Source organism: Planococcus citri, chromosome 5 (assembly GCF_950023065.1).
Source record: "Planococcus citri chromosome 5, ihPlaCitr1.1, whole genome shotgun sequence".
Classification (NCBI taxonomy): domain Eukaryota; kingdom Metazoa; phylum Arthropoda; class Insecta; order Hemiptera; family Pseudococcidae; genus Planococcus; species Planococcus citri.
In genome coordinates, this window is record NC_088681.1 from 53,757,131 (window position 1) to 53,781,958 (window position 24,828).

Sequence of the window (24,828 nt, forward strand, 5' to 3'; positions counted from 1 at the left end):
TGTGATTATACCTATCTATTCGAATACACAGCGAACTACGTCGAAGACGACTTTAAAAGCGAAAACAAGCTGCAATATCGTCGACGTTGGCATAATTACTGTGCAATTTATGCTGATACGAATCTACTGAGGTATGTACTCGTATATAAGACGCTGCAGGAAGGAAAAAAATAATGAATAATCGTAAAAATTTTACGACTTGAGCGCCATTGTTGTGTTTCGCTCAAATAGAACACACATTGTTTACCTATAACGCTATAAATCATCGATACGCGGTATCAGGTTGAAGGAAATGAGCTAGGATTGCACTTCTCGTCTAGGTAACCTATGAGTCTATGACTATAAAGTTTCATACTCACATTATTACAGTTGACCTGTCTGTGAGTTATTGTGTGAGTGAGAATAGAGTTTTCAATTTCGTTCAATGCTGCTGTTTGCGTTTGCGCACCAAAGGAACGATATGAGCCTGCGTTATGTGCTACGGTGAACCAGCTTCATCGTTCGGTTCAACGTATCTCGCCTCGGCCTCTAGAGATATCCGGATGGAAATAGAAACATGTTGCATTCGGAAAAAACTATATGCACACGATACAATCATGAAACATAGGTATTCGGTACCTGTAATAGGGCGATAATGAAGCGATGATTAGTATACGAGATCGAGCTTCATCGTATTGTTAGCTTTTACCCTCTATACCTACACCTAGGTATAGTCGAACTGAATAAGATAAAAATCATCAGTTTTAACTTTTATTTGATAGGTAGAGGTACTCGAAATCGGACGTCTTTAAAGTTGCAGTGATAACGGATACTTATTTGAAGTACATTCTCGTGTACGACTATAAATTGATACAAATTTTAAAGTTATTTCGTTAATTAACGTAGTTGTTTCGCGGTTGTCGCGCTAAACGTCGGTTTTTTAAGTGAATTTTTTCGCAATATTTTATTTTTTTAAATTTGTAAAGTTTTGAAAAAAATGTGGTAAAAGTGCCGGATTCGCGTATTTATTCGTTTCTCGGTTCCTGTCTGTGATACGTCGAGTTGCTGCGTTTCGGAGGATATTCTGATTTGGTGAGTTCTCCTTTGATGGATTTTTTTCATTACTAATTAAGTAATTATTTTGTTACGGTGTTTAGATTAAGTAGGTAGTTTTCAACCCCCTGGAATTCCAATTGCTGAGAGGTGATCGGCTGATAAAAACAAGATCGAGGTCGTTGTACCGATTACCTCGCGATAAGAGCTTTTGTTGACGTTGGCTCTGCAGCCTGTTACAACAAGTGTGCCAAATTAAAGGCTTATCGCTTGACGAAATTCCAGAAAGAGTTGGAATTCCAGGGGATAATTGAAGGTATTTGTTATTAGTTGGGATTATATGACCACGTATTGTTGACATAGAGTATCGAATGTGAGAATTTAGGGAATTTTTTTCTTCGTGGTTTAGTTTAGAATATTATTGGCATCAAATTTTACTTAGTCGCATTTGAGACTTGGATTTGTTCCAATTGACGTATGGTATGGGTGGGTTTGGGAAGTTGAAGCAGTTGGAAAGATGTGAGTCTTGGGAGCTCATTTGTGTGATCGTGTGATTGATCAAGTGAAAATTCGGTGTGCTTAGAAAGAAAGTGATAAGTGATAAGTAGGTATGAGTAAACTCTGAACTATTCTGTGAAGCCGGATGATGAATTGAACCAAGATGTATCTAATTCTGATTCATTTTCTGAATTCCAAGACAAGCAGTGTTCCTTGAACAGGTATTCAATATTCATTAGTTTTATTCCTGATTGAAAATGTTTGATGAGGTGTGTTTGGAGTTTCAAAATGGTTTGAAAATATTTGAGAATTATTCAACAATGGTTTCTTTAGGTTCTTGAGAATAAATTCTCGAATGTTATTTGGGTATTACTCGATCGAGTAAAGAATTTTCAAAATTATTTGTCAACTTGGAAATGAATTTCTTTAATTAAATAATTTTCAATTAGACCTTCGTAAATTGCTTTTGTATATAGGTATTGTAAAAGAGTGCAATTCGTGTACAATAATAATTATAACACAGTTGAAGTGTTTTTCACTGCTTGGTCAAGTGATACTTGAGTAACGTTTTACATAATGTACTTGCGTGTGTTTTTTTAATAGCATCGAGTATACTGAATTGAAAAACGAAGTGTATAAAATTTGAATTTCAGAAATATATCAGGCATTATAATGGTTTGAATTTAATTTTCGACCAATCATTTCTGGTGTAAATATTCGTCAAAGAATTATTTTGGATTTTGGGTTCGGTTTCAGTTTTCACAAATTTACCTATGTATTATTTCGACAGGTTTTATGTATTGAGTCTATGATGAAATGAAAAATGAATTTTTCTGTGGTGAGTGTAAAACTTAAAACCATTCCCGCCAAAAAAAGCTGCCAAAATTGTTCATTTTTCTCATCTTAGTCGAGTCCCTCGACTTTATTTTCTGTTCAGCGAAACCAAGCTAGACCAAAAATACATTTTCTGAAACCTCGACTGCGCTTGACCAAAATTTTAGGAAGTAAAGTTTATTTTTGGGGTTTGACAAATTTGTGGAAATTGAAGGACTCCAATGAAAACTCTTGAGAAATAATGGAAAATTTTTGACCACTCATGAGTTGTTTTAGTGGTTTTTAATTAATATTTTGAACATTTTTATTGGTTTTAACCATGTTTTTTTGAGTTTTTGTTGGTTTTTGTTCAATTTTATAGAAATTTTATCGATTTTTTCGTAATTTGCTGTGATTATCATGACAGTTTTATAGTTTTTATTACATTTTGTAATTTTTCAAAATTTTTTGATACCCACTGAGAATAATTTTTCATAATGTTCAACAATTTTTCTGCCATTTGAAACATTTTTTTCAAAAAATTTTTAAATCTGCTTTTTCTTCATTTTTGAATATTATATTATCACTTCGAGTTTTTTTAGGAGAGAGGGGGTGGGGGAGGCAGCATTGTATGCCTTAAAAATTGTTGAAAGTTACCAAAGTTGAGTACTATGAGTAACTTTTTGTTGATTTTGTTTTTCAAATTGTGGTTAAATTATTTCGAAAATCCAATGTTTCCAAATTTTGGCCATACTTTGTGAAAAAAACAAGAAAAAATGTCTCGCTTTCAGCCAAAAATACTAAAATAGAGTTGAAAGTTACTCATAAAACTCGTTTCTTGCTAAAAATGTCCATAAAAATTGTGGTTTCTCGCAAAAAATTTCAAATGGTCACATTTTTTCCCACACAAAAATCCCAAAAGTCTCGCTTTTTAGCAGGCTTTGTTGAAAATTGCCAGAAATAGACAAAAGTATCGCTTTTTTGACAAAAATTGCCAAAAAGTCATGTCTTTTTCTAAAATTGTGGAAGTCTTGCTTTTTGCATAAAATTGACAAAACATCTCGTTTTTCATCAAAATTGTTGAAAAATGACATTACTCTCCCCCCTCCCCCCCCCCCAATTGAGCAAAATGAGCATCTCAAAGTTGAACTTTTTTTCCAAAAATTACCAAAATGTTTCGCTTTTCAACACAAAGTCGCAAAATAGCCCAATTTTTTTGACAAATTGAGAAAAAATATCAGTTTTTTTCCAATAATAACCAAAAAGTCTTGTTTTTTAATAAAATTTGCCCAAATTTTCCTTTTTAACAGAAATTTTCTTTTGTTAGCAAGATTCCTATCAAATCTCGTTTTTTTGCCAAAAATTTCCAAAAACTCGAATAATCTGTTTTAATTTCCGCCAAAATTTTCAAAGTCTTGCATTTTTCAAATTTACTATCAAAAATCCTACCTTTTCAGCAAAATTATCTAAAATTGCTAAGAATGTTTTTTGCACAAGGTATAGCAAAAAACCTCGTACCTCTAGCCTTGATTTCCACAAAGTCTCATTTTTTGCATAAAATTCCAAAAAGTTTCACCTTTTTCCAAACCTTTGTCCAATGTATCGACTTTTTGCCAAAAATTGTTAAAAAGCTCTTTCTTTTGCTAAAATTGTCAAAATTTTCACTTTTTATTGCCAGAAATTACCAAGTTTTTTGCCCTCTATAAATTAATTGCCTAAAAAATCTCGATTTTTTTTTAAACCAAAAAATTGAAAAATCAACTTTTTTGGCGAAAATTGCGAAAAAGTACCACTTTTTTGACACCAGTTGCAAGAAAGTCTGACTTCCCCTGAAATTTTATGTACCTTTTTAGATTTTAAATAAAAACTAAAAGTTCTGTTTTTTTTTTTGGTAATTTGTTTCTGCATTAAGTAAAATGTCTTGCTCATGTTTTGTTACTTTTTTGTTTACTTTTTCGAGCTCTTTTGATTACTAAAGTTACTGTTTTTTTGGGGGGAAATGAGCACGAGCCCTGTCAATTCGAATAAATGCGATGATTTGAGGCTGGACAGGCTCGACATAGGCTGATAAAAGGGCCTGAAATGCTCTTGAATTTTTTCGTCATTTTTTGTTGGGGTCTAGTTTATTTTTTTAGAGCTGAAAAAAATAATTGTATGTAGCAACAAAATAATCAAAAAAAAATGAAGTAAGGTAGATGGGAACTGTTTTTTTTTTTTCAATTTTTGTACTTATTAGAACCCTCTTTCCCAATTCATCATTGGTTCTAAATTTTTCTATACTGTACTATCTTCTTTGTTAATTTCAGTTTTTTAAACTAAAAAATTTTCAAATCGGGCAAATTGCATCATTTTTTAAAAATTTAGGCTCGCATAAATCTTGTTTGTTTGATCAAAATTATTCTTCGAGATTCGCTTCATATGCAAGTTTTTGTTTTATGGGTCAAAGGAGTCAGTATGATGCCAAAATGATCAAAAATTACAGAAATACTTATTTTCAACATTCTCAGGGTATTCAACTCTCCCTCCTCTCCCCCCCCCTTATCGTGAGACTCATCCTGGCAAACAAAAAATCAAATGAAATCCGGCCTTAAAAGTTTTCCTCGTAAAAATATTCCTGTCATGAGGACTCGTCGTCCAAGCAAATGATTGTGTTTATCTATAGAAATAATCTGCTCAATCAGCCTCGAACACAGATCTTATCATTTTTTATAGTTCATAATGCTCGACAATTTTTTCAGCTCTTCGGCTAGCTGCAGATAAATTCGAATAGTTGAGGAAAAAATTCCTTTTTTTAATTTGCTTTCTAATAATATAAAAGATATTTGTAGGCACAAGCCGCTCAAACGACTTCGATGATAAAAAAATGAATGAAAATTATGTAACGATGTGGAAATTTTGATTACCCCGATCGAGAGGTCTACCGATCAAATCGCCCATGTAATTGAAATTTCAATTATGAAAAACGATTACGTCGAGTTCGAGGAAAAGAGGGAGAGTTTTGAAGGCTAGTCATATGATAGTGATCAATTTTTTTGTGTATCTGGACCTAAAGGAATATAGGTTGGTTTAGTGGGTAGTTGGTCAGTTGTCTGATTTGTAGAAGTTCGTGGGGAGGTGTCGATGTCGTGTACCTAGGTATAAATGTGCATGTTTTATGTATCGAGTTAATTCAGTGGCAGGAATTTATAATCATCACGTTCTGGAGGTAATTAGAAAAAAATTATTTTCGTATAATTGGAAAAAATAATAAACAAAAGAATTTTTCTAAAGAAAACGAGTTAGATTAATTTTTTGGTTCGTTTATCAACGCCAAGGTCTTTCTAAATTCTAAATCTAAACCGCGAGCAACTACAGCTATAGGTATTCGTATATTTTAAACGAATAGGAGTAGGTATTGGGTAGAGGTAGCAGTTTGTATAAAGAGATATACGCTTTGTAATGCGCTGAAACCGAAATTCATAATTTCATGAATATGTGTACCTACTTATTCATAGATAGCTTTCATTCTTCTAAGTAAATTAACTTATTGTGCGATCGTGAATGGAAGTTTGAGATTTTCTTTCTACTAATGGACCGAAACACGTTTCAACTTTTATGTATTAATTAGCTTATAGATAAAAATATTTTTTATCACATTTTTTCCTTCGCCTTCGCCATCGCGCGTATATAGCTCTCTACGTGTTTGAATTTTTGGTTGTTTTCATATATTATGTAGCCAATTTTTTTGGGAATCGATACACATTCACGTGAGACGAACGTCGGAACAGGTTGTTGGGTTATTTTATTGCTCGCAAATGATGAAATAATAAATAGTACTTTGATAAAGATGATGATGAAGGCGTATAAAATATTATTATATAGTACGTCTATACGTACAGCATACGTCATTTGACGATTATGAATGATAATATTATACGCAGTAGATCGTTTAAGCGGCTATAGTAATTAGAAATAGGTTGCTAGATATTAATGAAATCGTATTGATATTTTTTTTTGTGATTCACGTTAATGGGATTTTTATAGTAGAATGGGGGGATAAATGAGCCATAAAAATCAATTCTATCGCATGAGAGAGAAGTTTTGCATAAATGTCAGAAGGAATTCCCTGTGATGATAAGTGCAGGAAAAGTGAGCATTTTTTTTCTTGCGAGATCTCTTGAAAAATAAGGCAGGTACTTGAAATGATTAAAGAATCCAGTTTTGAAATTTAAAAGTTCTGCCTGGCTAGTTTGTGCTTAAAATTCCAATTTGTAATATTTTTAAATTTTCAAAAAATTATTCATGGTTGGGAAGTTTTTCTTTTTTTTTCTTTTTTTAAAAATTTGTAAGAAGCTGAAAAAATTGACATAAATTGCAATGTTAAATATTGATCAATCCTCTATTTACGTTTGGTAATACATTCAATCCTAACATCCTCATGGTGGGAGGAGGAAGGACTAAAAAAAATGTAGAATTTTCATATCTTGGCTCGATCTTGGTCATTTTTTGGTCAAATGGCACGAAATTTGGCATAAATAAGTGAAGGATCCTCTGGTGCAAAATATAGCTAAATTAAAATTTTTTAGATTTTTTGACCTAGAAAATTTATTTTAAAATTTTATAAATAATTCACTCGGCATCATCTTACAAAATATAATTGCTTGCAAATGATTTTCAATGAGAATATTCCTCAAATGGATGCCAATTTTCAGCTCTTTTCGAGTAGTGGAAGGTTTCTAAACCATCATCAAGAAAACGTGTTTCCTGAATATTATTCGCTCCAAGAGCGACACTTTTCGGTTTAAAACGGTTTTCGTCGCCATATTTGGATTCAGTGGATCTGATTTCTCCAATTTTCCAATTTTCATTTTTTTTTTTTTGCGGAGATTCAGCTTTTTAAAACATCTCGTTTTCCATCTAGAACCTAAAATTCGCAATGTTTGTGAAAAATATAGTCAAAAAACTGAAAAAGTAGGCAAAATCGTTACGAAAAAAAAGTGAAAATTGGGATAATTTGACACCCTGAATACGAATTAAGAATTTATAAAATAGAAAGACGACCTATAAAATCAAGTAACAATTTTTTGGTTTTTGAAATTTAACCGAGGAATTTCTGATTTTCTGTCTTAAAAATAGTCTTTCGTTTCTAGCCTATGCTGCTATATGAAAAAACAGGAAAATTACCTCAAAAATTTGTGATATTTAGCTTCTTTCACTTCCTCCCTTCCTTCACTCCTCGGCTCCTCCAAAAAAGAATGAAAATAAAACGTGTTTCTAATTGTATCTTCTCTCTGCAATCTTAGAATTTGGAAACTTTTGTGAATAAAGATAGTGAATATTATTATACCTATATCTAGACCAAAAAAATAGAGGGGAGGGGAGGAGTACCTGGAATGGGTATTTGAAAGTTTTGTAAAATGAATTTTCTAGTACATACATAACTTTTATTAATTTTTTGTTTAGAAAAATGCCTATTTGAAAAAAATGATGATTTTGTGTTGAATTTGGATTTTTTTAATCTAAATTTAAGATTACGCTGCTCGACTCAAAATCTCCTGATGAATGAATGACGCGAGAACATTATCTCTAGAGAAAATGTTTTCCATTAAAATACCTAAGTATGTCGAAATTGTGAAATGATTTCTTGAAAAGGATGTAGGGAGAGAAAAGAGGTATCCTTCCTTGGTAGTATTCAGATCTCAAAAAACCAAGCCAAAAAATTCAACTCTCATTTGATGATGATTTTGCTATAATACTTTATGAATTTTTATTTTATTTTCAATGATTTTCATGAAAATTTAGTTCATTATTCGAATTACTTTGTCTGAAATTACCATTCATTCTTGGTTAACTTTTTCTCATTTTTATAACCATTTTTTTTTTGTCAAGTTGGCTGGTTTTTTGATAATTCCATTTTCTTGCTAATTTTTATTTTTTCGATATTTTATACAACTTTTTCAATATTTTGCAAAATTATACCTATAACTTTCTTATATTTTTTCCAAATTTTGTGTGGTTTTTTGGTATTTTGAGAAAATTTTCAAATTATTTTTATGGTTTTATTCAAATTCAGCGAAACTTTATTCCATTTTCGATTATTTTTATGCTGAAGACAATTTTTCGTATATTTTGGACAATTTTTGAATTTTTTTTGCGACTTTTCATTAACTTTTTTGAAATTTTTGGTTTCGAGCATTTTTGTTAATGTGTTTCTGTTTTTGATTTTTGCAATATTTTTCAAAATTTATAATATTTTTTCGCCCTTTTATCACGTTTTACAATTTTTTTTTTGGTGAATTTTTCTCGCAGGTTTTTTTAGAAAATTTTGTGCACCTAAGTTGTATCAATTTAGGAAACAGAATCGAATTTTTAGTTTTTTGGTAGCGTTTTGTGCGATTCTTGAATTATTTTGGGCAATTTCAGTTTAACCTACCTACCTACCTACCTAGTACCTACCTACTCGTGTTTTCTGATTTTATTTTTTCAAAATTTTATGCACTTTTTTTGATGTTTTATAAACGTTATTCCCATTTTCAATGACTTTTGTAAAAATTTTACTCTTTGTATAAATTTCATTGGTATTTTTTTACCCAAAATTGTCAAAAAAAACTCAATTTTTAGCAAAATTGCTCAAAAGTTTCAATTTTTAGCAATTTTGCTGAAAAATTTTGCTTTTTTACCCAAAATTTCTCAAAAATTCCAATTTTTAGCCAAATGTTCAAAAATTCCAGTTTTTAGCAATATTCTGAAAAAAATCTTGCTTTTTATTTCATCACCTAAAATGATGTAAAATAACGTAAATATTTTCCAAAACTTGCATAAATATGTCAAATTTGAATGTGAATTTGTTGAAAACAAAGTAAAATTTAGAAAAATATGGTGAAAATTTTGCAAAATATTGACAAAATTGTTTAAAATTATCTACGAGCTGAAAAAGAGCTTGAGACTGAAAATGGTACCAATTAAGGTACAAAACATTCCTCATCATCATTTCGTAAAATTCAAAGAAAATTAGTTCAATTCAAATTAAAATTGTTAAAAACGAATTACAATTTGCCTAATGATGGAAAACGTTTCAAAAATTGATAACATCAGCATTATTGACATGAAAACCACTTTTCCTGGAAATTCCAGTCTACTTTTTTTTAAATATTTTTTTTTCACTTTTCGGAGACTCAGTTTGGCTAATTTGGTCATTTTCAAATTCTAGATGAGTAGGTATAATAATTATTATGTTGATTTTTTCAAAATTATAAATCTGATCAAAAATTACATGGAATTGGATTTTCGAGCGGAATGTCTGAAAAAAGTCCTATGGAAATCTCACTGTGAACTCAAGATCATCTGAAATTGAAATCTTTGGAGAAGAGGGGGGTTCCATGTGAGTTTAGGAACACGTTTTTCATCATTCTCTTTGGAAATGTCCAACTCTAATAAAAAATAATAATTTCAATTTTGAAAAAATTCTCAAGAAATTACAAATTTTAGACAGTTGAAATTCAGTTTTTTTTTTGGAAAGAATGCCTGGAAAAATGCTGGTGGAAATCTCACTGTGGGTTCAAGCTCAAGACATACTGAAAATTGATGGACTTCGAAGGGGACAAGGTCGATATTAATTTAGAAACACTTTTTCATCATTCTCTCGGAAGAAGACCAATTCCAATAAAAAATTGCATTTATTTTGAAAAAATTAGTCAGCTGAAATTTTTGTTGCAAAGGTTCATGGATTTTGGAACATGTTTTTTTTTTTCAAAAATGTACATAGCTTTTGCATTAGATAATAATTTTTGGAGGTTCTGGTCGCATGGGGGTGAGGTGGGGGTAAACGTCGCGTCGAGTCAGAAAATTTCATTTTTTTGCCTAATTGTTTCAGATCCAAGAAAGGATACCCCTTCTCCCTCCCTCCATCCTTTTCAAAAAATCATTCCGCAATTTCGATAACTTTATGAACGAAAATTTTGTCCAGAGATAATGTTCTCGCATCATTTATTCATCACGATATTTCGAGTCGAATGCATTTTTAATTCAACGAACATTAATTATTCGTGAATAAATTAACACCGTGTGAAAAAGGACTTTGATCTAGCGAGATGAGGGAAAAAACATCCATAGATTTTCTCCGGTTTATCAGGGTACGTTACACTTTGGTCCACTTCTTGAAGCGCGGTCGTTTTAATGTCTGTAACTTTCAACAAGTTCAATCACTACGTGCAACTATTCTACACATATAGTATAGTGTATGTACTACATACATATGTACTATAATTGAGATGTACGTAAAGCTAGAGATATGTATTTTTGATGGTAGAAGTCTTACTCGTATGTACACTTACATAATTTTAATTGGTGTAAACTGATAAATGCTTCTATAAAGAGCTTTACACGCCTAGGAAAAAGACGCAGAGCACGAGTCATTTGATAAAATGTGATAAAATATTATAGTTGTATGGCAAGGAACTGTAAAGGTAGTACCTTATACGTCTTATAGGATAATTTCATTCATTCAAGGCTACCAAAATATTGTTATCTTAATAATAGCTGATTGTGCACGAAGCACGCTTTTTCGCCTTTCCGACTTCCATGTTACAAATTTTTCATGAAAAATATTTTTTATTTAATTGAGGAAAATTTAAAATTACTTAAAGGAATCCCCTTTGAGGAAGAACTGCTGATAAATTGTGGCTTAGACCCTTACTAGTTGAAAATCCATGTAATCGAAACGAATTTGTTGCTTGTACGTTGTATGTATTAGAAGTAGGTAGTTACAGGTAGTGTAGGTACTTGAGTTATATGATAACCTACGTGTACCTTCAATACAGTAGTTTGTTTTTCAAAATTCGTTATTTTACTAACTCTTGATACCTGATTGCGTTCTTGGGATTTGTACTACCTGCGTGTATTTTTTACTCGCAGTCGATAATGGGTATCCATACGAATTTGTAAGTGTAGGTGCTGACGTTAAATTTTTTACCATATGTCATGTTATATCAACTACACGTAGATATACCTATTGCTCCCTAAATCGTAAAATCGCGATGTTTTTTTTTCTTGTGATATTTTCACATATCTGCGTCACTTAACCTATGTTTCGAAGTTCGTGAATTACTTTGGTTTAATGTTCCGTACGATTAAGAGTAAGAAGCGATTCGTGGATTTATTATATTCGGAAGTTCAAGTCGAAGGTGGTATTGTTGCGTATCTAAATGTGTTCCGCATTGAATACCTGTTGCAGTTGTTGTTGTTTGTTGAGCTTTTTCGCTAGTGTGGCCATTGGTATTTATGTGTATTGTAAATTTTTCGATACTGCTTGCGAAGGAGTTTGTAGTTCTGTGTAAGTAGCTTTATTTGTAATAGCATGAAAAATTTATTTTGGTAAAATTCAAAAATTTGGGGACCCGTCAGAATCGTCTGAAAATGACTCTCAAGTATGAAGTCAAAATTGGTAGGTAATTCTTTGAGGTTTTCTTTGCTTTTTATGTACATGGTTTGAGGTTCGTTGAAGAAGTCAATGTGGTGACAAAATAATGTGCAAAAATGACTAAATTATTGATTTTCAACATTTTAGGGACATTTAACCTCCCTTCTCTCTAGTCTGTCACGATACCCTTGTATCCCAAAAATGATTAAAGTTTTTCCAAAATTCCCAAAACAGGTACATTTTTGGCCATTTTAAAATTTTGGGACCCATGAATCATTCTTGATAACTGATAAGCTACTGTATATGGAGTCCTTTGAAGTTTGCTTTCCATGTACTTTATTTTTTGGATTCATGTACATCGTTTGCAATGATCGAGTCAATGTGATGATCAAAAATGTAAAAATATAATCGAATTGCTGATTTTCAAATTTCCTCCCTCATCCCTTCTGATGACCCTATGATTTTTTTCAAAGCCAAAATCCAGCGGTCATATTCTTGATTTTGAAGTAAAGTATTAGGGACATTTTCACTTAGATCAACATTTTCAAATGTTACGGATTTTCCAATGTTACTCGTCCGTATGTGATTGTTAGATCTTCGGTTATAAGCAGGGCTCGGATATTCTTTCCCTAAAAAACCCAAAATATGCGCTTAAATATTCCCTAAAAAATGCCAAATCCCATTAATACAAAACAAATAAAAAAAAGTAGGTACAAGAGAGCTATTGCCAGTTTCACAAATTTTGTGGGAAAAAAATGAAAAATAGCCAAATACTTATTTGATGCAAAAATTTGGAATTGATTAAAATATTCCCTAAAAACCGCTAAAAACGTAAAATATGCTCTAAAAACGCAAAATATTCCCTAAAAAATGCCAAAATATGCTTTTATATGCTTTTATGGTGAAATATGCCAAAATGTGCTCTAACGAATTAGGCTCATTTTACTTGAAATTTCATGAATCGTGGAGATAATTGAAAAATTCCCTATCCTCTGTGTATACAAAAAATATGCTCCAGCATAAAAATCCGAGCCCTGGTTATAAGTAATTTATTGCTTTGATGAAACATCGTTTTTAATTCGTACTGATTTATCATCAATCTGACTTTCATTTATCTATTGATTCGGGGTTATCTAAGTTTTTGATTTTTTTGAATGGTTTTCTCATTTCATGAACGTGATTATGATAATGGAATTTCCAATCGTCGATGCTTGATTATTGTCGATCGTGTTTTGAACCAATATCCATACTTTGTATTCAAATTTTTAGGGAAGAAAATTGATGGAAATTGATTTAAAAGCTGACTCAAAAATGGGAATGGTCGAAGCCGAAATAAAATCAAAAATGACTGAATATGGAAAAAATCAGGATTGTGGAACAATCGAGAGCAAGAAAATTCTTTTTTTTGTCTTTTTTTGGTTTTAAAAAACTGATTCCTTCCCCCCTCCCTCCTTCGGCAAATGAACCTAGATGGATGAAATCTTACATCTTCATACTTGGAATAGGTACTTCAAGTACGTGGTACCTATGTCTATTGGTAATTTTGACTTTCTAAGCCTATCCCTACTGATTTTTAGCTATAAAAAGGGTAGTTTTTGAGCTTTTTTTTATGGTTCTTAATTTCTGCTATTGATGATCGATCTAGATATACCTATATTAATATAAAAATGTTTTATTGGTGAGTATTAAGGTAAATTTATGAGCAAGAGGGAAGGAGGGTCTCGAAATTTGAGAATACATTTTCAGTCGTACCGCGAGGTGTAAATTTTCAAAATAAAAAACAATTATAAATTCTTTGTTGGCGATGAAAAGGTGAAAGGAGAGGAAAGAATGTTAAGCAACCTAGACCATCAGGTACCAATTGGAGTAATCTCACAGCCTTTGTAGGCGGAGGAAGAAGTAGGAGATCTGTAACTACATACAATTTAGATTACCTATTCATTGAGATGATTCTTATTTTGCTTTTTTACATTCCGTTGCCTTGAAATTATTGGATTTCATTAGAAAAGAATTCATTATTTCTTCTGATTTTTCTCTCAACTGCAAATTCGTAAAGCCCTCTTCCTGCAGCCTTATCTTGAGTTTAAAAAAAAATCTAGAACATTGCAATAAAAAATGTTTGAACCTTCAGCTACCCCCCCCCCCTCCCCTCCAACCATCCCACCAACATTAAAAAATTATGAAATGAAAGTTACCTATCAGTGAACTATTTTCCAGAAAGATTACGTTTCTGATCAAATTTCTACGAATTGCCATTAAAAAAATAAATATATCTATGCTTCTCAAAAAAACATTGCTTTTTAGCCTCCAAAAATTAAAAAACTCGAAAACCAAATTTTTCAATGTTTCATTTCAGTGTCACAAATTGTTCCAAAAAAACTTATTTTCATGAAAAAACCTTCGTTGATCCAAACCGCCCCCCCCCCCAACGAACAGAAATTTACAATTTTTCAAAATTTATTTCTTTACCTGTTTATTTGTTTTTCGATTTTTCTCAGAATTTGGGGCTTTGCACTGGAAAAATGTTGCGAAGGGTACAAAAAAAGTTTTGTTCTTGAAAAGGGTTATTTTGAGCTATCACGGTTAACTAAACATTTTTGTGAAAACTTCGTTCATTTTATATTTTGATTTTATATTCAATTTGAAAGATTTCTTTCATAATAATTAGTATAATTTGGTGGTGGGAGGAAGGGGTTGAGGGAAGATTTTTCTTGAAAATGGGGTTTTTAGATGATTTTTTTGCAGGAATTAAAAATTTTTTCGGCTCGTGTTACTATAAATACTTATTTTTGATTTTTTTAAAACTTTCGATGTTCTTTGCATGGAAGGAAGGCATTACTTGGGAATGGGGATTGATTTAGAAGAATTCTGCCATAGAAATTGAGAATTCTAAATAAAAATTCATCGATTGCATTTTTTGCATTTTTTCAATTTTATAAATAGAAAACTGAAATGAAGAAAATCGTGAAAAAAATTTCTGTTTTTTTGCCAACATTTCCAATGGGCTAAAGTTGCCTCAAAGAAGTATCCGCTTGCAAAAATTGTCAGAAAAATCCTTTTTTTTTTTTTTTTTTGCCAAAGTACCTACCTATAGTCAGAACCGTGTATTTTTTGTTTAAATTGTTAAAGGTTAAAGATCTGTTTCTGACCAGATCTGTCAAAAGTCAAAACTGCCAACAAGTCTTCAGTTTTCCTCTCTTTTTTTTCAAAGTTTCATAAAAATCCTGCTTTTTTGCCAAACTTGCCAAAAACGTTTGTTTTTTCATATCTGTGATCAATTTTTAGAAATTTTTGCTTCGCTGATTCTCTCCTTCCAGAATTTCCAAGTGACGTGCATATTTAAATCAGGGTGCCACGTGCCTCTGCCTATTAAGGTTGTTCGTTTTTTAACTTTTTTCAATTTCGATGGAGCCTAGCAAAAAATGATGGCCGAATAATCTTTTAATAAGACTTTGGAATAATTTGAAAAATGTTGACAATTTTTTTTTAGTTTAGGTGGTCTCTTGTAGTCGTTGGTATGATGCGTGTAATTGTTTTTAGGCCATTGGAACACTTCAAAATTGATTTTTGTCGAGTTTAGGAGATCTCAAAATATCAGTTTTTTCCTTTGAAATTGAGCAATTGATCGACATTTTTACGAGATAATAACTAATAAGGCATCAATATGTAACTTGAGCAATGAAAAACTGATTTTTTTTCTACTTCATACGTATACTCGTAAATGAAAAACTTTCAAATTATTTAAGACTTTTGAGCTCACGAGGGAACCTCTTGAGATGTCACACTCCGATTTGAACGAGACCGCGATTTTTGGAAAGAGCATAGACTAAAATCTCCAAAACCAAATTTTCAGCTGCCCAAGTTCATTTTTCGATTTTTGGCGAATTTTTGAAAATTCAAAATTGAACGTGTCACTTCAAAAAGGACATAAGAGAAAAATGGCGATTTTGGGAAATCGCGTTTGAAGTTTTAAGTGCAATTTTTTTCGTATTTACGTTGGGAATTCAGCCGGAAACGTTTTGTATTCTAAAAATTTCATGTCTTCGCTACAAGAAAACACCTCGCTCATCACACAAAATAAATTTCTCTTTTCTCCAGAGCAATTTTAAAACTCAAAGTTATATGTCCTTTTTGAAGTGACTTTCTGTATTTTTGACATGTTCGCATTAATGACGTCAGAACTTCTGTGTATAGAAGGTAAATTTGAAAATTTTTATACGAAAATGTTCGTTGTTTCATCCTCTACAATTTTCGTCATGGTTATTTTTTTCGATACCCGCCCTGTGACGAAAAAATCACACGCCAAAAAATGACAAAATTTTTTCTCAAAAATTAAAAAAAATATCTACGGTGCCGATGTGGTGATGTCAAAGTGGTCGAACATCGTGATTTTTAGGGACTTCGTGGTTTTAAAACGTCATTACTCTACGAGAAAATCATTTTGGAAAGTGGGCGGGGTCTCATTATGTTGCCAAGGCTTCAGGGAACACGAATCCGTTGTCGCACCAAAAAGGACATAAGTGAACTTATGCCCCTCTTGAAGTGACACGTTCAATTGACTGTTCTTGGCGATTTATGCTTTTTTAAAAAGTACGTACTTGATCAATAAAAATGGTCAAAATAAGTCCCAAAACTAATTTTAATTACCCAAATCCAACTTTCACCATTTCCAGCCATTCTGGAGCCTCCAGCGCGATTTTTCAATTTCTCCAGAATTTGGAAATTGCTCTAGAAGGCGTGAATATGAAGATGGGCAGCTAAAAATCAAGTTGTATATTACACTCGACCTGTTTAACGAGTTTATCCAAATTTGAGCCGATTTTGAGAGTGACACCTCAAAAGTGGCTGTTTGACCAGCTACAGGGTGTTCCAGAATAACCTTTCACATTTTGGTGAGCACTGATCTGCGTTCAAATGGTGTTAGGGGAATGGTAAAAGCGGTTCCAGGTAGCCAACACATGCCGAATCAGTGTTGCCAATTTGGCATATATTATGCTAGATTTAGCATAATGAAAACACTTTTAGCATCAAGAAAATGAATTTAGCATATGGCATATTTCTTAGCATAATGAAAATTCATTTTTGGAATATATGTTACAGTTTTGGCATAATTTTTCAAAAAAATTTGGAAAATTATACTGCAAAAAGAACAAATTTTTGTTTGAAAAATGGTGTTTTACGAGCTGAAAAAGCAATCTGATGATCTAATCTGACGAAAAATATCACAATTCCGTGAATTTTACCAATTATTTAAGTATGATATAACAAATTTGTTGAAAATGATGACTGATTTATCAAATATTATCAAAAAAAATCTTTTGGCATAATTTAGCATATTTGAAATGCTCAAAAAATCAATAAAATGACGTCATTTTTTTTACAAATCGCCGACATTTAAATAAAGACTGGCAAGGATCGCTTCAAAATCGGGAAAAATTGAATTTAGCATATTTTTTTCCTCGTTTTAGCATTATTTAGCATATTTTTCGGCTTCATCTAGCATAAAAAAATTTTTGGACTTGGCAACACTGTGCCGAATTATGTTTCAGTATTAATTTTTTACCATGGAGAAGTGGACGGCTGTGCAGCGCGCTTTTATTGTAAAGGCCTTTTTCAAAAATAATGACTCTTACATTAGTGCAATTCGTGCCTTCCGCAAACATTTTAAACTTACCGGTAAAAGTGAAGTGCCATCGAGGCCAACAGTGAAATTATGGGTAAAAAACTTCGAGAAAACCGCTCATGCTTGTAAAAATAAGCCTACAGGTCGGAAAAGATCAGTAAGAACGCCAGAAACAACGGACCGAGTAAGGCATTCAGTACAGACTACCCCTACCACTTCAATACGTAAACGAGCGTTAAATTTAAAAATCAAACCAACTTCTCTGCAACGAATTTTATCTGAAGACCTCAGTTTCCATCCATATAAGATTTTAATCATTCAAAAGTTACAAAAAACTGATTTTGTGAGAAGAAAATCATTTGCCGAGGATATGCTTACAAGAATTGATACTGGTGAGATTCCATTGAACTCGTTACTCTTTACTGATGAAGCTCATTTTTATCTAAACGGTGATGTGAATAAACAAAATATGCGCTACTGGTCGACAGAGAATCCGATGATAATACACGAGAAACCTCTACACTCCGCTAAGTTGACTGTTTGGATGGGCGTGGCTAAATTCGGTATAGTGGGACCGTATGTGTTTGATGAAACGGTGAACGGTGAGAGGTATCGCAAAATGTTAAACGAGTTTCTCATTCCTGAATTGAAACGCAGACACAAGTATAGAGTTACTTGGTTCCAACAGGATGGCGCTACCTGTCATTCCGCAACGGACACGATTTCTTTATTGCGTGAGCATTTTGGTCATCGAATAATTTCGCTGAACACAGAAATTTCATGGCCACCTCGATCCCCTGATTTTTCAGCATGTGATTTTTTTTTATGGGGTTACCTCAAGTCAAAAGTATATCAAGATGATCCTAGGACTCTGAAACAGCTCCTAGATAATATTATTCGTGAATCAAGACTGATTAGAAGAGAAATGCTCAACAAAGTGTTCAATAATTTTAAAAAACGTTTGGTCGATTGTGTCAAAAATGATGGAAAACATCTTGGTGGAATAATTTTTAAAACTTAATTTATAATGAAAACTCAAATATATGGTCTAAAAACGGCACATTTCTACTTCATTTTGGTTATAAAAAAATTTCCGTAACCATTTTTCTCTCAGAGCTACTAATAAAACAAAAGTGAAAGGTTATTCTGGAACACCCTGTATTTTCAAAATTAAAAAATCCAAAAAATCAAAAGTTTCCCGTTTGTGTGGAAATTTTCGAAATTCACGCGTATCGCTGTATTTTGCCCAAAACAAACCCTCCTCCCCTAATCAAAATTTCACAATTTTCAGCCATTCTGGAGCCTCCAGCACGATTTTTCAATTTCTCCAGAATTTGGAATTTGCTCCAAAAGGCGTGAATATGCAGTTGGGCAGCTAAAAATCGAGTTGTGTATTATACTAGACCTGTTTAACGAGTTTATCTACATTTGAACCGATTTTGGGAGTGACACCTCAAAAGTGGTTTTTTGACGACCTTTTTTCAAAATTAAAAAATTAAAAAAATCAAAAGGTAACCGCTCATGAGGAAATTTTTGAAATTTGCGCGAATCGCTGTATTTCTTCAAGAACTAACCCCCTGAGCGCAAATTTTACCATTTCGAGCCGTTTTGGAGCGAGAGTGGCACCTCAAAAAACCGCTCTTGAGGTGTCACTCTCAAAATCGGCTCAAATGTGGATAAACTCGTTAAACAGGTCGAGTATAATATACAACTCGATTTTTACCTGCCCAACTTCATATTCACGCTTTCTGGAGCAAATTCAAAATTCTGGAGAAATTGAAAAATCGCTCTGGAGGCTCCAGAATGGCTGGAAATGGTAAAATTTGGATTTTGGTAATTAATATTAGTTTTGGGACTTATTTTGACCATTTTTACTAATCAAGGACGTACTTTTAAAAAAAAAAGCATAAATCGCCAAGAACAGTCAATTTTGAATTTTCAAAAATTCGCCAAAAATCGAAAAATGAACTTGGGCAGCTGAAAATTTGGTTTTGGGGGTTTTAGACTCTATGCTCTTTCCAAAAATCGCGGTCCCGTTCAAATCAGAGTGTGACATCTCAAGAGGTTCCCTTGTCAGGCGGAGAATAAGTAAAACTTTGGATTAAGAGAAAGAAAAAAATTGTGTATGTATTCGAGAAGAAAAATGATTGAATGCTAACACTCTTTGTAGTGTTCCAAAATGATGGACTCTGAATGAACCGAAAAAAAAACCTTGAAAAATGAGACGAGGGTTCAAAAATTGTCTGATTTTTTTTCTGAATGGTAGTGATTTTTGCTTTAACCCCATTCCCCCCCCCGTACGTAAAAACACCTCGATTTATGCTGGAGTCGTAAAAAAAAACGTTCGTCAGGTTTAGAAAACAAATAGATCACAAATCGAGAGATTTCCTTTTCCTTCAATTAGGCACCTTTATTAGTGTACTTCATAAAATCTTTCAAGGGACCTTGAATTTTCTGAAAAAATGTTCAAAACTACCTACCTAAGTATGACGAAAACGGTCGTCTTTTGGCAAAACTTTCGTCAGATCATTGATTTCATTAGGCAGTTTGAATTTGAACAATACCTATCGTTGTTGTGAGTTGTCTGACCTTTGTTATACTAGTTAGTTTTGTTGCTGAATAATGGAATTTTGCTGCGTTATTGTTGATTCGTAATTCTTTCTGTGAATTCCCGCGTTGATCGGTACTTTCATTTGTATTATACGATACGAGTGAAAAAGTGGTCTTGAATGAGATAATTGTATTATTTTTTGACTTTGTTCTCAGTTCGATGGATTTAAAATAATAGTTCAGTGTATTATGGTTATTTGAAAGAAACTCTTTACAGATTATAACTAATCAATTAGGTGTCTATTTGTTCTCGCGAGTCGCGAATGATTAATAATAATTTTTCAAGTAAGTTTGCGATGGTTTTACGTGGTCATATATTTCACATGGGTCGTGGTTCATTAAGATCGAACGATTATATGGGTTGTTTCGATACACATTTTGCATTTTATAATTATTACCTCCTACTGATCGTTCTGGGTGCGTAAAATACGTCAGTATCAATTATCGTTATTGGCGTATCAAATGCCTACCTCGAGTTTGCAAATTAATTTTACGTACCAATACAACAACCTGACCTAATTCTCGTTTTTCTTCCAATGTTACAGAACCCTTTGCTCGCAGGACATGTGAACATCAACAATGCACGTAGAACATACTACCTCAGTCGCAGCCCCAGCTGCTGGCGACAACAACAACACCAGTCTCTTCGGCAACATAGTGATCGCAAAACTCTCAGCTATCTTGGTGCTAGCCATAGCCTCAACGGTAGCCGGCTTCTTACCAGTCAAGCTAAACGATGTATTTCGTAAAAAAGGCGACAAACCGTCGACGTTCGACAAAGTAATGTCGTTCTTTTTGAATTTCGGCGGAGGAGTCCTCATCTGCACCGTTTTCCTGCACCTCTTACCGGAAATCCGCAACAATGTGAATACCCTCGAGCATAAGAACATCATACACGAGTATGTGCTCTCGTATCCCGAGCTCATCATGTGTATCGGGTTCTTCATGATGTTCTTTGTCGAAGAAACCGTGCACAGTTTCCTAACGAGGACCGAGAAACCAGCACCGAGCTCAGGAGGCATACAAAACGACGCTTTCACCGGTATCACCACCATTAAGACGATCGATGGGGTGAAGAAATGCGATATACCTCTGCACGTATCGAACGGTAACGATTGTCCGAACTCGAAGAACTACAATTCGTGCGAAAACGTGCATTGTCAGCACGTCGAAGCTGATAGCCATTCTCACGATCATCATCATCTGGACGGATCTCATTCTCATATACCTGATCTGAGCCGGCCATCTGTCAACAGCTTCCTAACCGTGTTGGCTCTCAGCGTTCACGAGATTTTCGAAGGCTTAGCTGTCGGTCTCGAGAAGGATACTGATATGGTATGGTACATGCTGGCGGCTGTCTCGTGCCATAAAGTAGTCCTAGCTGCGTTCATAGGCGTACAACTGATCTCAGCCGAGGTGAAAAAGGTGCTCGCGTACGGGTACATTATATCGTTCGCTCTGACCTCGCCCCTAGGTATATTCATAGGGCTGCTGATGACGGAAAATGCCCATTATAGCGATACCCTGAGTATTATTTCGGTGGTGCTGCAAGCCATAGCTACGGGCACCCTGCTCTATATAGTTTTCTTCGAAGTATTCCGTAAACAGTTCGGTGACTACAAGGCTAGCGGACTGATGAGACTGATCGCCTCCGTGTGCGGATTTATATTCATGATTTGTATACAGATTCTTCTCAAAGATGGAGATGGAGATTAGCGTAGTGCAAAATAACCGAAGATACGCGATTGATTGATTTTTTTGTTCCACCTCGAGTATTCGTGTATTCGCCTGATGTCTGCGACTCTAACGTAATGTGTACAGTTTGTTATTTAAATTATCTAGGTACGAGAATGCGACACATTTTGACCAATTTGCTACCATAATCAGTGTGAAATGTGAGATGAGATTGAGGAGGTGCAGAGAACTGAGAGAAGTCTCCTTAACTAGATGCTAATCGAGATATTCAAAATTCAACGAGTGTAAATGAGAAAGTATTCGAATCGTTAATGACAGACGTATGTACGATTTATGACGACTATTTATTTATTTTTTTTGCTGATGATTTTTGAGATGATGATGATGGTGGGATGGTGCGGGGGGAGGGTTGGGCTATTTAGGGCTATTTATTATTTTAAGTGTATTGTGTATAGGTTATCGTATCGCATTTTCGATTTCAGCACGATTTTTTTTATACTGTGTTCTAGTCACGAGATTTTGTAAATATTATTATGGTTTTTTTGTGTCATTTTTTAAAAAAAAAAACAAAATATTAAATGAATTGTAAAATGGATTAAAATTTTTATAGGTATATTGTAAATTTACATACGTGAGTATATATGCCAGGTTTTAGCTGGTGTAGTGATGAAGTGATCGTATTAAAATGTTAATAAATTATAAATAATTGTTTGTAACGAATTATTATAATATGAAAAATTTGTTTTTTATGATGAATTAATTTTTTTTGGAGGGGGGGATCATACTGAGGGTTCTGAAGCGATTTTGAATTAATTTAATAAGTCATAAAAATTTATTTTAATATCGGTTGAGAATTTTTCAGACTGATGGAGTAAAAATAATTGAGAGATCATCGAGAAATAATCATAGGAAACGTTTCACAAGCTGAATTTCTTTTTTTGATTTTTGGTGATTTTTTTTTTGAGAATTGAAACGTTGATTATTTTCCCAAGAAGTGAATAAATTAAACGTTTTGTTGGAGTGGGGGGGGAGAGTTGCAACCAAAAATTCGCTGATTGATATGAGAAAAAAATACCACCTTTTCCGAATAAAACGAAAGATGAGAGAACAAATTCTGCTATTTGTAGTTGCAGGGTGTCTACCAGGTCGCTATAGCGTTAAAAGTCGCGAAAAGTCGCGATTTTGAAAATAGGGCGCTAAAGTCTCTAAAAGGTCGCGATTTTCGCTAAAAATACCAAAAAGTCGCTATAAATTGTCCAAACTTCAAATTTTAAAAACTTTTCGTATTATTATTCAATGTTAATGCTACTGATGCCAAATTAGCATTTTAAATAATCATAAAAATTCAAAATTTCAAAAGCTTTCGCCCTCGCTTCGCTCGGGCATATTATTTTGTTTTCTTTTAGCCAAACGTTGAGTCTTGATGATAGAAAAATTGACTTCTCACATTAAAAATGATATTTTTTCACTTCTGGAGAATTGTGAATTTTCGTGTTACCAGTGCTTTTGCCCTCAGTTGGCTCGGTTCGTACGGGCCATGTAGGTGTATTTTTAGAAATATGTACCTATTGTAATATTTTGGAAATTATTGTTAGATTGCTGGAGGAGCAGGACCGTCGAGAGTTACCTAGGACTCGCTCATTCTGGAGGGTCCGACAATAAAGAAAGGGCCCGTGATGGAAGAAAAACGTGTTTTTTTACTTTTCAAAAGTCAAATTTTAAAAAGCTTTTGCCCTCGCTTCGCTCGGGCTTGTTTTCTTTTCTTTTTACACGTCGAAATTTCTGAAAAAATATCATTCAACTTTCAAAGTTTTGAAGTGAAAGAATGAACTTCTCGCTTAAACAAAAAGAAAAATTAGTGGTTGAAATGACTAGAAAAAGAACAATCAAAGAAATTGAAATTTTAGAACTGAAGAAAGTTAAGTAGATGGAAAAGGAAAAAGAAAAGCTCGAAAATTTGGATGACTATTTATGTCACATGGAAACTATTGAAAGTTGTCCAAACCTCCCCCCTCCCACCACCCAATAAGTGCAAATTTTATTGGAACCCCATTTTTTTCGTTAGAAAATTGGGTGTGGGAACTATTGAAAAAAACATTTTTACGTTGGAAATTTTGGGGGGGGGGGGGTACTTTTAACTGAAAAAAAGTCGCGAAAAAAAGTCGCTAAAAGTCGCGAAAAGTCGCTATTTTTGAGAATTAAATTTTGGTAGACACCCTGAGTTGACATTATAGCCTGGGTAAGTCTTCTTATAGTTTATCATGAGTTCATGATATTAAACATTTTTTCGTTTTCCCTGATCAATTTTTAGGAGCCTTGAACATGGATTTTTTTTATTTTGTAAAAGAAACAAAAAAATCGTTCAAAAATTCGTATTTTGATAGATAAAAACACGATGTTTCTTATGCGAAGAGATTGATTTTTTCGGTTTCAAAATTTTAGAATTTGAATAGGTACCTAATGGTTTTGTAGAAATTCTAATTTCGAAAAAGTTGAGGGCAAAAGCTTTCAAAAATCCGAATTTTAATAGGTGAAAACACAACGTTTCTTATGTGAAGAGTTTGATTTTTTTTAGTTTAAAAATTTCAGAGTTTGATTGATAAATTTTTAGAAATTTCCAGTTTAAAAAAAAAACAAAAAAAACAGGTCTGAACCAACTGAGGGCAAAAGCTTTCAAAAATTCGTGTTTTGGTGGGTGAAAAAGCTTGTTTTTTTTCTATGTGGGGAGTTTGATTTTTTTGATTTCAAAATTTTAGAATTTGAATGATTTTTTTAAAAATTCTAACTTTGAAAAAGAAAATAAAATGGGCTCGTGCAATCGGGGAGCCCGCTTAAGGATCTTTTGCACCCCCTCTCCCGTCGATCCTCTGGAACAACTTTTTTCTTAAAGGGGGAGTCCTGAGGAACATTTCTAGCCCTTGTACTAGAAAAAAAATTGGCCCTGCATACAAAATGGCGGCCATTTTGATTGACAGGTCAGCCGAAATCGCAGATTTTGCGTTCCAATATAGGACTTGCTCAAAATTTTTCAAACTGTACAGAAGTAGATCGAAAGATCAAGCTAAAATTCATCACCTGTCAAAATTTCAAGTGCTAAAATGCGTTTTTCGATTTTTGGTGAATTTTTGAAAATCAAATTTAGGCCAAAAATGAGGGAAAA

General features: G+C 33.2%; 1 protein-coding gene across 5 annotated transcripts; it reads left to right on the plus strand.

Moving 5' to 3' along the window:
• The first annotated feature begins 509 nt into the window (after positions 1-509).
• On the plus strand, positions 510-22,417 carry LOC135846551 (zinc transporter ZIP3-like). Of its 5 annotated transcripts, none has more exons than XM_065365710.1 (2): positions 510-1,071; positions 20,519-22,417. In XM_065365710.1, exon 2 carries the CDS (start codon positions 20,553-20,555, stop codon positions 21,687-21,689), a length of 1,137 nt encoding a protein of 378 aa, XP_065221782.1. In that variant the 5' UTR covers positions 510-1,071; positions 20,519-20,552; the 3' UTR covers positions 21,690-22,417. The 5 variants fall into 5 exon arrangements, with proteins under 5 accessions (XP_065221782.1, XP_065221786.1, XP_065221783.1 ...); XM_065365714.1 differs by lacking the exon at positions 510-1,071 and adding an exon at positions 1,600-1,751; XM_065365711.1 differs by lacking the exon at positions 510-1,071 and adding an exon at positions 5,397-5,548.
• Positions 22,418-24,828: the final 2,411 nt, after the last annotated feature.